Here is a 13,258-nt window from a genome sequence, read left to right as displayed (position 1 = left end):
ACTGAAGTGCTAATCTGTGTTGTGTCCCCGCTATGGAAGGACTGTTCACAGCTTTCTCTGGGAAGGCTTTCCAGAGAGGACATGTTTATGAGTGATCATTATCAGTGATCATTAGTGTTGCTGTGTAACAAGTTACCCCAGAATTTTGGGGTTTAACACCATGGACATCACCTCACACAGTTTTTCTGGGTCAGGAATCCAGGAATGGCTCAGCTGGGAGGTCCGGGCTCCCGTCTGTCATGAGGTTGCAGTCATCTGCCGCTTGACCGGGGAGGATTCGCCTCCCAGCTCACTCTCAGGGTTGCAGCGAGACCTCGGTTCCTTCCCACGTGGACTCGGCCATCAGCTGCCTGAGTGTGCTCACAAGACGGCAGCGAGCCATCCCAGAGAGAGAGATTGAGACCACGGTAGAAGCAGTGCGTGCTGCCTCGTCTCAGGGATGGTCGCGGGGACGAACGCTGGAACCCTGTGGCGGGGGACTGGACACGGGGGGAGTCCCAGGAGCTGGGAGGCAGTAGGGCCCGTGGAGGCTGGCCGCCACACCTGTTCCGAGAGGGGCTTTCAGGGAAGGAACGCAGTGAAGTCGTTAGGAAGGGAATCTGAGGTTTAAAGGGCACAGCCCTGCTCACTTTTTTCTTTTAACCAAGACTCCTTTCCTTTTAACTTCCCCTTCTTTCCACCACCCCTTATAGTGCAGATTATGATACACATCGGCCTCTGCCTGCAGCGGTTTCCTCCTCCCAGTAGACGGGGAATCTCACACAGCTCAAAACCAAAAAAAAGAGGCCAGTATTATTAATAAGGGCTCCCAGACTTGCTGTCTCATTTCGTTTAAACCTGAGGCATGTGGGTGCTGCTTCTTTCCTGGGTGGATATAAATACAGAGCTTGGTTATTATTGGAACCATTCTAGAAGAGAGAAAATTGCCAGGAACCTGGGTGGCTTAGGGAACTGAATTTTCTGGTTGCTGCGGTTTCCAAGGGAGCTCTTCCAGATCCGTTTGCCAGTTAAGTGTCCCGTGGAGACGATCTTCTGCCTTCCGGAGCTTAACTGACTCGCCCTGGGATGGCTTAGCTGGTGAGTGGCTGGGGAGCGGGACCCCTGGGCCCTTTGCCTCAGGTGACCCTGGCATCTTTGTTGTCTTCAGGCAGGTTCCGGCAGCGGCCCGGGGCAGAGAGTGTGTGTCATCGATGAGATTGGGAAAATGGAGCTCTTCAGTCAGCCTTTCATCCAGGCTGTCCGTCAGACGCTGTCCACGCCAGGGACCGTAGTTCTGGGCACAATCCCGATGCCTAAAGGGAAGCCGCTGGCCCTCGTGGAAGAGATAAGAAACAGGAACGACGTTCAGGTGTTCAGTGTGAGTACAACCGGTCCCTGCGTCTGTGACAGTGGAGCGGGTGACCTCAGCGGGGTGGCTCTGAGGGGTGCCTTTGCTCTGAAAGACCATCTCTCCCCGCCCCCTGCCTCCCCACCCCCCCGCCTTAGGCTAGATCCAGGTGAGTCTGATTTTCTAGGAACTTACAGAACTTAAGTCATACGTGTCATGGATGAAAGGACGTATGTCCCTGTGGCCTCCGTCTGCCACAGAGCAGCGCTGTCCACCAGGAGTTTCCGCGATGACGGAAATGCGCTCTGTGCGCTGGCCAGTGCGGTGGCCATCAGCCGCCTGTCACTGCTTATGTTTCAATCAAATGAAAGATTCGTTTCTTCAGTCCCTTTGGCCACACGGACAGCACGCCTGCAGAGTCTGCCCTGACAGGCTCCCGGGGGGCTACCGGGGGGCTGTCGGGGTTCTGCGGTGCGGCACGTGGGAGGGAGGACCGCTGCTGTCACACTATCCCGTGGTGATGTTGGAGCCGACGTACGGGCCTCTGACAGCCCTTTGTCTGTGTCCTTGGATGCTGTCTTGCGCCGTGCCACCTTTGTGTCGGCGAGAGCCGTGTCTCCGCCGGGCCCTGCCCGGACCTGCTCTCCCCACCCCCACCCCCCTTTTCAACCCAGGCCCCGCGAGGGCCCCGGAACAAGGAGGCTGGCAGGGCCGCCCCACCAGCCAGAGCGGGAGGCGAGCTCCGGCTGCCAGGTACCACGAGCGCCGGATGTCGCTGGCTGCCGTGCCTCCCCCGTGGCCCGCCAGTCCTAGCGGGCCGTCCGCGTGCCGTCACCACAGTCTCCAGGGGTACTGTGGGGGCAGGAGACACACGTCAGGGTCAGAGCAGCCAGACTTGGAAAACTTGGTGCAGTCCTCGCTCCTTTCCTTCATTTAGTAAGTATCGACCGGGTTCCACCGTGAGCGAGGTTGCGATGCTGAACGAGACCACGTCCCCGCCCCCCGGAGTGGACTTGCTGAGGCGGGGGCCGGACCGCAGCAGCGCGGGCACACAGCTCGGCCACGAGGATGTTGCTAAGTGTGGAGAAGATAGGCAGGGCGGCGCGGTCGTTGGGCTGGAGGTGGCTGGGGAGACGGGTCCAGCCGGGGAGCCTCTCGGAGGAGCTCACGGGTGAGCGGACGGCCCCGCGAGGCCACGTGCTCCGCGACATCTGTGAGGTTGGGGCCCTCGTCTCCAGTTTCGTGCTGTCCTTTCTCTCTGTCTCTTACTTTACGTGGCCTCCAAGTGAGTTCGTGGTTGTGTTTCTAAAGTTCCTGTGGAAATAGAGATGATGAAAGACGAGTGGTTCTCAGGCCAGGCGGCTTCCAGGCGGGAAGGTGGGGAGTGGCTGGTCCAGAGACGGGCCGTCTGCAGACCAGCGGGGTCTACGAGCCGTGAGTGGGATCAGGGGAGTTGGCCCTGATGTCCAGAGGAGAATCTTAAAGTATCTTATCTTAAAATAATACCACATCTTCTCCTCTAAAACTGGAAATTATTCTCTGGGCAAGGTAATCATTGCTCCTAATGATGTGTAAATAAAATGATTAGCTTTTGGTTAATTATGCGAGAGATAGGGGCTTACGTACCCCATTATTCTTCTCTTTCTTGTGTCCTTTGGGGCTTGTGTGATTTTTGTGTTCCCGTTTTATATGAAGAATCTCATTTTCTTCATATAAGTATGTGCAAAACTTAGGGCTTGGATTAGATATTTCTGGCATCCTTTCTGTTTCTGACACGCAGTAGAGTTCTCCGAATCCGTGTTTGAGAGCAGCCTCTGTGTCCAGCACTTAGTCCGACAGCACACGTGAAGCATGTCCCCTTCCCTCAAGAAAGATAGATGATGTGACAGTCAAGATCTGGAAGCAGAGAAGGGAGAGAATTCTGTGAGCAGAAGGAGGGGGGGGAGAGGTGTCCTGAAGGAAGTGGTTCTTGTGGGGTTTTGAGGGAGGAAGTGGAGAAAAGAAGGACAAGAAGGAAGAACATTCCGGGTAAGGCAGTAGGTTGTGTAAGGTAGGGAGGGCAGCCTCTCCTTACGAACAGCTGCGCATGTCAGGACCGTGGAGACGGGACTGAACTCATGGGGGAAAGTACGCCCCTTGACGTTACTCCTATCATAGGGACTTGTTCTTTTCTTTTCTTTTTTTAAGTTTATTCATTTATTTTGAGAGAGAGAGGGAGAGAGAACACATGAGCGGGGGCAGGGCAGAGAGAGAGGGAGGGAGAGAGAATCCCACGCAGGCTCCACACTGTCGGTGCAGAGCCCAACACAGGGCTCAAACCCACCAACCATCAGGTTGTGACCGGAGATGAAATCAAGAGTCGGACGCTTAACGAGCTGAGCCATGCCGGCACCCCGTCTAGACTTATTCTTAGTAGCGTCAGGCAAACAGCACTGCCTTTCAGAAAAACACCTGGAAACTTCCAGTTCTAGATACGGTGGAATAGACACACTTCTCCCTGTTCCTCCTGTGAGCTGTAGGTGAAACTGTTGGACGTTACACATAAAACAAACATAAGGAGACCTGAATGGTGGAAAGAAGGTGGCACGCCGGCTAGGAAGCTCAGCCAGGGGACACCACCACAGACACAACTGAAAATCGCTTGTGCTGCCAGGAACCGGGAAAAGCAACTTGAGTGAAAACATCAGCACGTGCCAACAGCAAGGTGACGTGAACGTTAGAATTACAGGGCCGAGGTTTGAAAGCAGCCGTCACAAAAACGCTTCCGTGATCAATTGCCAACACATTTGAAATACAAGAAAAAAATAGAAAGTCTCGATGAGGAAATGGAAAGGTCTAGCAAAGCTATGGGAGACATAAAGAAGAGTCAAATAAAAATTGTGGAACTACAATAACTGAATGAGGTAAGTCTCTGGCGGGACTCCCCAGCAGAATGGAGACAACAGAGGAAAGAAATGGTAAACCTGGAGGTAGAACAATAGAAATTGCCCAACAGAGCAGGCTTGAGGAGGGGGGGTGGCGAGGAAGAACAGAGCCTCAGGGACTTGCGGTACTATAATAAAAGATCTAACACTCCTGTCATTGGAGGATGGTCTTGGTAATTTAGAAACTTCTGTCGTGGTGTGGGTATTGACGGTCGCCTTCCTGTTAGGTTTCTCTGTAGGAAGTTTGGTTAAATTTTTTTTTTTTTTTCATGTCTTGTAGAGTTTACTGGTCTCTAAGTGTGGCCACTGAAAAATGTTTTTAATTTATTTCATAGTTGCTTATTTGAGTGTAATTACATTAATGCTGCAGAGGCAAGAGAGGAAGATCTCCATGGATCAAGATTACTAGAAAGAGCTGTGTGCACTGTTTTGCTAGTTCTCTAGTAACATGAAGAAAAGATTTTATCCCTGTTCGTCACTTCCAGTGGAAGTGCCACACACGTGCACATGTACACACACACATACACACATGCGTGCGTGCACGCACGAGTTTGGTCGTCTTAAAGGCATTTAGAAAGCATATTTCTTTTGATTTCCTTTGAAATATCTGCTTGATGGAAACGCTGGGAATGTTATTTGCTGACAGGACAGAAGAGGCAGCTGGAGCCTGGAACGTTCATTTAGATGCTGATGTGGCCACCGGTCACTGAGCACTGGACTTGGGTGCTGTGCCCAGTACTGCAGACCCACCAGTGCAGACTTCACAGTACCCCGGTGGGTGTGTCACGTAACCTTTATTTTATCAAGGCTGCATAGCATGTCCAAGGTCTCTCAGTAGGCTGCAGAGCTAGGGTTCAAGGCTCCGTCTGTCTCGCTTCCAAGTCTGAGTGTTAGCATAATGCCGTACTGTTTCCTTTGTTGACGGGGTGGTTCAGATGATTTTGCTAAAAAAAAGAAAATCTCAGGTTCCTAGAAATCATTTGGTTTTCTACTTTATAAAGTGTTGCTATAACTAAAATCTATTCCACTATCCTGAATTCAGAGCCTTTTACACTTGTTTTTTTTTTTTTCCATAAAGCAGTTTTTATGCTTTTAATTTTTTTATTTGTGGATTGTAAGATCACAAGAATAACAGGAAGTAGGTCCCGACTTCCTTCCATTTTGGAAATTCTTAGACCTCTTCTTGTTCTTTGGTGGGTTTTTTCACCAAGCAGGGCATAAAGCATGGTAGTCTCACTAACATGAGAATGGGAATTTGCTGCTGCCCTCCCGGCCTGTGGACTCCTGCAGATACAGGAGTGAGAGAATATCTGTTAACCTCTGGGTGGAAAGTCAGGCAGAGTGTTTGTAGAAGTTGACGAGCCGGTCCTGAAATTCACGTGGAGATGGGAAGGACCCCCTGAAACAGTCTTGAGAAAGAACGATGTTGGAGGACTCCTACTTCTTGATTTTGAAACTTACTACAACCTTCAGTGATCGAGACAGTACGGTCTTGGCCGAAGGCTGGACACATAGATCAATAGAATAGAACTGAAAGTCCAGAAATCAATCCTTACGTCGAGGATCAGTTCATTTTCAGCAAGCATGCTGAGACAACGTAATGAGGAAAGAATTGTTTTTCAGCAAACTGCATCCAGTGCTGGAAAACCGGACATCCTCATGCACAGAAGGCAGTTGGACCCTTACATCATCTACCAGAATTAACTCAGAGTAGGATCCTAGGCCTAAATTTAAGAACTAAACTATAGTTCTCGGAAGAAAATACAGAAGGAAGTCTTGTAAACTCAAGGCAGGCAAAGTCTTACTTGATACAACGTGAAAATAATTCTTGGCTTGGAAACTTTAACCTTCATGAAAAAAGTAGAGCGAAAGGGATTGGATTCAGGAATAATCCTAATTTTAGGTTCAGTAACAGAAAGACACAACATGAAACAGGCTAGTAATAACTTTGGATGTGTGTTAACTTATGATAACAAGCATTGTCAAATTTCTTTCTGTAATCCGTTGCTTACTAGGAACTTGTCAGGGTCTTTCCCACAGGTTCAAGGAAAATAACGTATGTGCAGTGAGGGGCATTTTCCCTGCTGCCTGTTCCTGTATCTGAATATTCACAGCTTCGCTGATGTCCGGGTGCCCAGGTTGTTGACTGGTCGCTCTCAGGCCCTTCCGTGGCCCCTGGAGGCAGCACACACAGAGCAACGTGGATGCTGAAGACGGTCAGAGTCTTCACAGTCTTTATGTTATCGCTCAGCTGTGTTTCAAAGACCCTGCTCAGCTCAGAATGCAGTAAACATTTACTGGGCACCCCCCGCCCCCACCATGTGCCAGACACAGGATGAATGAGATGCCCCTGTCCCCAGGGAACTTAGGGTCTGATCTTCATCAAGGGCCACTGGACAGGGCAGAGGGCTCAGCTCTCACTTGGCTTCCTTTCTCTTGAGGCTGCAGTGCAGTGGGGTGGAGAGTGCAGGGGCTTCCTTCCTGCGTTCTTCCTCAGCTCGTTCTCTTCTGCGCCCAGTGCTATCTCCTCGGTAAGGGCTTTCTGCGGCCAGCCTTCTGGTGGTTGAATACAAGACAAGGATTGTGCGTACAGGGGAGGGCCCCTGAGGCTGACAGTTGACTTTTACTTGTTCTCACATTTGAGAGCCCGTCTTCAACGCACAAGGAATGTAACAGTAGTAACTGAACACTGTAGACAGTTTCATATAGACCTCTTACTGTGAAATTTTCAGAAACAATCTTAGGGCAATCAAAGGGGGGTAGCAAAATATTAATGTCGTTTTTGCATTCGTTACATTTTTAACACAGAAACATTCTCAAAATGAATCTTTTCCAGTGTTTATTTTTTTCTATGGAACTAGGGCTTGGAGCGTGCCCTCAGCGTGTGGGACACACCGCCTCCGCCCCTGCTGTGACACCCTTACCCCCGACAGCTCCCGCGGAGGGCCCGGGTGGGGCGGGGGCTCACTCACACCTGGGTGATGGAGCTGGGGCGTGCTCGCCGACCGGAGGCCCGGCGTGAAGTTGAACCGAGACCAGATGGGGCCTTGCGAGCTGGGTCCTGAGACCAGGGTGGCCACGTGATCATGACCGTCCAAAGTAGATGGTGAGGCATTGCCCAGACATACAGAACTGTGCCTGCGTGGCCTGTAAGCGCTCCTTGTTATTCCGTCTGAAGCCCCACACCTGTTAGATCCCCCTGCTCTGCCCTCCCTGGCTGTGCCGCCGAACCAGCCTCCACGCAGACCCGGCACCTGGGGTCATGGGGCTTCCCACCTTCTCAGCCTTCCTTCCCAGGCCCCCCCCCGCCCCCCCCCCAAGTGCCCTCTCGAAAGCCTGGGGATTTACAGAGTAGGGATGGAGCCTCCGCTCCTGCCCCAGCCTCCCTGCAGATGTGGATTCTGCCCCCACCCACTCTCCATGCTCTCCTCACTGCAGCTCGCATTTACAACCGAGCAGCAGTGGGACTGTCCCCTGTACAAGTGGGGGATCAAATGCCCATGACCGTGCACTCCTTTCGGTGACTGGCTAGAGAACCCAGGGGATAGTTGAGGCAGGGGTGCGTGGAGCGAGCAGTGCCCTAGTTGCCCCTTCTTTCTCACCCGTGCAAAGCTGGCATTAATTCTTTCCCTCTGGTCCAAGTGGTCTCTTCCTTTCCTCCCCCTCCCTCTCATCCTCCCCCCCCCACGTCTCCTGTACTTTCCTTCCCTCTGTCTTTCCTTTGCGTCCCTCCTCTCCCAGCTCCACGTCTCCTGTGTTGTAAATCTTACATTTCTAGGGGAAGTAGCCCCAAATGCCCCTCATCTTGTATTCTGCCCTCTGAGGCACACGGTAAACTCTCAAACACTCTGAGGGCAGAGCCTAGGGTAGTTCCTGATGAAGTCAGAGGGGAGGAAGGGATCTAACGGCCCCTCTCCACTAGCACAGTGGGGTTACGAAGCCCCCTGATGAGCCTGCCAGTTCCCACCACTGTCTCCCCCTTTCCTCCGTTCACATCAGCAGACTTCCTTGAATGCAAACAGCAGAGAGGGACTTGGCTAATTTAAGCAAAAACAGCAACAGAAAGCCTTGCAAGGCTGTGTGGCAGTTTCTCCTCAAGCTGGAGCAGAGCTGATGGTCCTCCTGGGACCACAGGCCAGAGCAACAGGGCAAGGACCAGTGCACCGCGTCCTTGGACTTAGTGTTAGAGGTGGTGGCCTCGCCGTTTGCTGCTTGACTCAGTCCTTTCAGGACTCGGGCTCTCGGGAGGCTCTTCAGGCCCAGCTGGAACTCGTTGGCCGAGAGCCAGTTTCCTAGATGACGTCGTCTCCCAGAGGAAGGTCACAGTGCTCTTCGAGGAGGGTGAGTGGGTGCTGGGGAGCCACGGGGATGAAGCCCGCCGTGCGTCTCCATCACACGTTCATTTAGCGCCTGCTCTGTGCCAGGTGGTCCGCTAGACATGGGCGGGTGTGGACTCGTGCAGTGGGCAGTCCGGTCTCCGGGTCTGCCGGCACTGAGCCTGCTGGCTCTCCAGATGCACTCACTTCCTCTTTCTGCGATTCTTTGCTTGCGTCTTTGTCTGGGGGACCTTCTCCCATGTCCACCGGTCAAAATTCAGTCCAGTCCAGTCCACGGAAGCCTTTTCTTGCCCCGCCGCAGCTCCCGTGCGCCTCTCCAGAGTTTCTCTCCCGGACCCTTTACCACCAGTGCGCTCACTGTCCACGTCTGTCCCTCTGTTCTGCTCTGCCAGCTCCATGAGGTCAAGTCCCTATCGGAGTCCTCTCTTTGTCCCCGGTACCTTGCTCAGTTTCTGGTCGCCACCCCATCGATGTTGAGTGGGTGCGTGTGGGGGCCGAGCAGAAGGCACACACAGGTGACGGCTGAGGAGGTGGCCCTGCCCCTACCACCGTCCTGGTTGGACCGCCCACCGTCCAACCCCCCACCCAGGGAGGGGCGTCTAAATGCTTTTCTTGGACTCATTGGGACCACAGCAGTAAAGGAAAGGAAAATGAAAACAGATCACCGGGTAAAGTGTGAATGAACTCCCAGTTCCTTTGTGGAAGGATGCGAATTACAGAGGAAGCAGCCGGAGTGGGGGGATCGAGGTCTAGCCTCTGCTGTGTCCCCAGCTACCTCCGAGGGCTCAGTGTGGTCCCTGAACTCCCCGGACTTAGCTTCCCCATCCTGCAGATGGGGAGTTGACTGATGTCAGAGGCTCCTCGCCAGGCTCAGCTTTTCCATGTGGAGAGAAGAGTAGATTACTGACCTCTGGGACTTCCCAGAGTTCAGGTTCGGCCGCTCTCGGTGGGCTCCTCGTAGGCGGTTCTCCTGGTTCAGGTCAGGTCGTACGGGGGCTGCGTCCCACCTGCATTGACATCTACCCAGAGCCCCGCGAGGGGGTCAGCTCCCAGCTCCTCGTGGTTAGAACCACTTCCACTGTCTGAGCTGTCGCTTTGCAGAAGCAGGGGTGGCGTTCGACCTCGCGTGTCCTGTCCTCACAGTGCTCTTGGCCGGGGCTTATGAAACCTACCTCCCCTTCCCAGGCTCTCCCCATAGAGCACTGCCTGTCAGAGGGTTGAGGAAAAGGAAGGGACTCTGAAGCCTTGTCTTACTTCCCCCACAGGTCACCAAGGAGAATAGGAACCGCCTTCTGCCAGATATCGTGACGTGTGTGCAGAGCGGCAGGCAGTGAAGACGGCTCGCGTCCCTGCTTCTTGCGCTTGAAGAGGTGTGCTGGTTCACGCGGAGCCTTCTCGGGGCCCTGCCTGGCAAGGACTTAGGCCTTCCGGCTTCGGAAGCCTTGTGGGTTTTTCCGGAGAAAGCCTGACAGCTGTTCTCCAAAAAATGTTTAAAAGATCAGTTAGCCTTAATGCCCGACCTGCGCTCCACGATGAGCAGTTCGCCGCGGCTTATTTACGCGTTACGCGTATGATTCTGGTAAATTATGGAATGAGAAATGGCTTTCGGAGTATTAGATGGAACTCGCCCCCACTGAAGTTCATAAGCGTGTTCCGGGGAAGGGGGAGAGGAGCGGCCACTACCTAACTGATTTTGCACGTCCTGAACTCAGACCCCGCTCCAGTTGGAGCTGTGGTTTCAAGGGACACTAGTTACTTGGTTTGTAAAAATAGTTCAGGGAAAGGCCAGTTTCGGTCCTCCCCGCCCATCTCATCGTCTGTTTGCTTATTGCTTAATAAAATAAAAATAAATGTGTTGGTGCAAACGCGTGAGCCCTGTGTGGGAGGCAGGTCTTCATTCTGTACTCAGGCCTGTGGGTTCGGGTCGGAGCCCCCACTCTGGCCACATCAACTTAGACGTGGCCTTAAACCGTTCCGTGCCCCGTTTCCCTTCCAGAATAAGGGGGAAACGAGTGTCGTCCAAGGAAGGCGATGCCACAGCGTGGAAGGAAGCCGGCAGCAGCCGTCCGTGTGATCCCCTGGGGAGGGCCCGGTGCCGGGAGCTGGGGCTGTTGAGAATGGTGTGGAAAGATCAGGTTCAGCCTGTCGCGGGGCGGCTGTGGAAAAGGTGGCAGGTGGTTGACGGTACTGCAGAGACCGCATGGTGCTTTTGGGTCCTTTCTGGTGCAGATCCGCGAATCTCCAGGATACTTGAGCAGCCAGCCTTAGCTCCAGACCCAGCTGGCACGGATGCCAGGCGTGCCCCTGTCTGGAACAGTGGCCTGGTCTGGGCGTGCGGAGTGAGGGGTCCTGGGCACTGGGAGCACTGGACAGTACGGGAAGCACTTGTGTCTCTGAGCCGGGACAGTGGTCAGTGGCCCGTGACGGGCTCTTTGGTCAGGATCCTTTCTTTGGTGTTTCCCCAGGGGAGCCTCCCGAAGCTTGGTCTGGATGTGCTGAGCCTTTGAGGGGTCACAGCTGAAAGGCCTACCAGCTTATGAACTAATCTCTTGTTACAGATCCAGAGTGGGGACGAGGGCATCTCTGTCCCGCTGCCCACGCCCGGTTGGGCTGTTCAGGGCGTCTGACAGGCTGTGCGTGACCTGCGCCAGGCTCTCCAGGCCCGAAGGAGGGCCACACGCGGGTGTGGTCTGTGCACCTCCGTGTGTCCGGATGGCCATGCCACCGACTCAAGCAGCAGAGGCTTCCCGGAGCCTGGCCGCTGCCTCAGACCTACTCGCCAATGCCCACAGTCCTGAGGATCCCCGCACGGCCTCAGGTAAACTGAGAAAGGGAACAGGCTGGGGAAGCGTCACCTACGTGCCCCTGAAGACGGACCCCGAACAGGCCTGGTGCAGCCGGTCTGCCCTGGCCAGAGGGAGCCCATCACATGGAGCCTTTTACTGGCCCTGCAGGAGGGGCCTGTCTGTCAAAGTGCGAAGGGACATTCTCCTCTCTGCTGCTTGTCCTGAGCTCTGTGTTTTCAGTCATGACTATATAGTACACTGATTGTGTCTGAGAAGGAAAGCTAGTGAAATTTCTCGCAAGAAGGTAAAATCGCTAGTTTGCGGGCACTGAGAGCTGAAACCAGGTGGGCTGTGGAGGGTGAGTGAAGCAGGGTCCTCGGAGGTACCCAGTGTGCAGAACAGATTCGGGACGGCCCCCAACACGTAGAGGGGATGCGAGCTTCTGCGTGCTTCCTCTTTAATGGTAAAGAAACCTGCCTTTAGTGGCAGATACAGAGTTTGAACCAAGTCTGTGTGGCTCCAAAGCCCAATGTCTTTCCACTCCTCCCACTCTGTCCCTGTTGAAGCTTTCTGTCCTTTTCTGTGCATCGTGTGCCCCCAGATCTCGGAGCTGACATTTTGCTGGGATAAACTGGCAGCTATAAACTGGAAGAGCATTTCGTGGTGGCTCTGGCAGGGACCTTAAATAATTTGTCAGGATGATCGGGGGCACATATGAAGATATCAGAAGCTATCCCTGTGCTTTAAGAAGTTTAATAAAGGATAATGCTGTGGTCTGAATGTCTGCGTCCCCCCCCCCCCCCCCCAGATTCTTATGTTGAAATCTAAGTCCCAGTGTGATGGTGTTAGGCGGGAGGCCTTGGGGAGGGGATCCGGTCGTGAGGGTGGAGCCCTCATGAATGAAGTTAGGGCCCTTATAAGAGATCGGGGAGGGCTCTCCCCTCTGCCTCGCAGGAACACTGCGAGGTGGCCATCTGTGAACCGGGAGGCAGGCCCTCACCAGGCACTGAATCTGCTGGCGCCTCGATCTTGGGCCTCCCAGCCTCCAGGACCCTGAGAAATCAGCATTTGCTGTCCCAGCACCCCCCCCCAGTCTGTGGTACCAGATCAGATGACTTCACAAATGACTCTAACCCACGACTGACCGCGCACAGCCCGTAGAAGGTGCATTCTGGGCGTTCAAGAGACGCTGAGGCAGAACACCACTGGAGGCCCACGTACCGAGCACAGGCCAGGACCGGAGGGGAAGCCGAGGGCACGGGTCCACCCGTACCGGTGCCACTACCTGAGATGAGGCGGTCTGGGAGAGGAAGGGGTGCGGTGGCAGGGACGGGCTGACGTCAGGAGCTCCCGTTTATATCTGAGTTTGAAATGCCTACTCTTCAAATCCAGACACCTAACAGATAGTTGGGTCGGGGGCCAGACTTGAAGGAAGAATTCACTTTGAAAACACGAAATGGACAGATGTACTGCTTGTGTGAAGAGTTTCAGCTGGAATAACATGGTTGGATGGGACAGAGCAGAATTGATGTGGAGAAGGAGTTGACCGCACCACCAGCCACTTACGGCACAGCGTTTTAAAAAAAACCTTTTTTTCCCCCCTACCTCTGAATATGCGCATGTGCAGGGATGTACGAGTCTCTCAAATTCATGGGCCCTTGTCTGTCAGGGCTCCCAGCACAATTGCAAGTCCAGAGGCCCCCCGCCATTCCCAGCCCCCAGGTCATCCAGGGCGGGGTAGGGGGTGATGGTGGCCCAGAAAAAGTGGAATGGCTCTTTCCCCTCTCTCTCTTCCCGTCTTGGAATTCACGAAGGTTGCATCTGGGAAGATTGCACACGTGTGTGTGTGTGTGTGTGTGTGTGTGTGTGTGTGTGTGCGTGCTG

At 53.8% G+C, this 13,258-nt stretch overlaps 1 protein-coding gene across 5 annotated transcripts in view; it reads left to right on the top strand.

The window, feature by feature from the left end:
• The window catches only part of NTPCR (nucleoside-triphosphatase, cancer-related), a 37,020-nt gene that overhangs the window by 21,475 nt on the left and 2,287 nt on the right, over window positions 1–13,258 (top strand). The window contains exons 4-7 of one of the 5 annotated variants that reach the window (XR_006701412.1): window positions 1,148–1,357; window positions 1,899–1,960; window positions 9,853–9,958; window positions 11,147–11,406. Coding sequence is in view for 3 of the 5 variants with exons in the window: in XM_045437347.1 (XP_045293303.1) it covers window positions 1,148–1,357; window positions 1,899–1,960; window positions 9,853–9,922 (342 nt within the window). In the remaining 2 variants the exon portion in view is untranslated. Of the gene's footprint in view, window positions 1–1,147; window positions 1,358–1,898; window positions 1,961–9,852; window positions 10,461–11,146; window positions 11,407–13,258 lie in introns of those variants that run through there. The other 4 variants (XR_006701413.1, XM_045437347.1, XM_045437346.1 and 1 more) reach the window with 4 other exon arrangements.

The sequence above is a fragment of the Leopardus geoffroyi genome, chromosome D2 (genome assembly GCF_018350155.1).
Source record: "Leopardus geoffroyi isolate Oge1 chromosome D2, O.geoffroyi_Oge1_pat1.0, whole genome shotgun sequence".
Taxonomy (NCBI): Eukaryota; Metazoa; Chordata; class Mammalia; order Carnivora; family Felidae; genus Leopardus; species Leopardus geoffroyi.
Note: the sequence above shows the minus strand (reverse complement) of the source record. Positions and strands in the feature narration are given on the sequence as shown.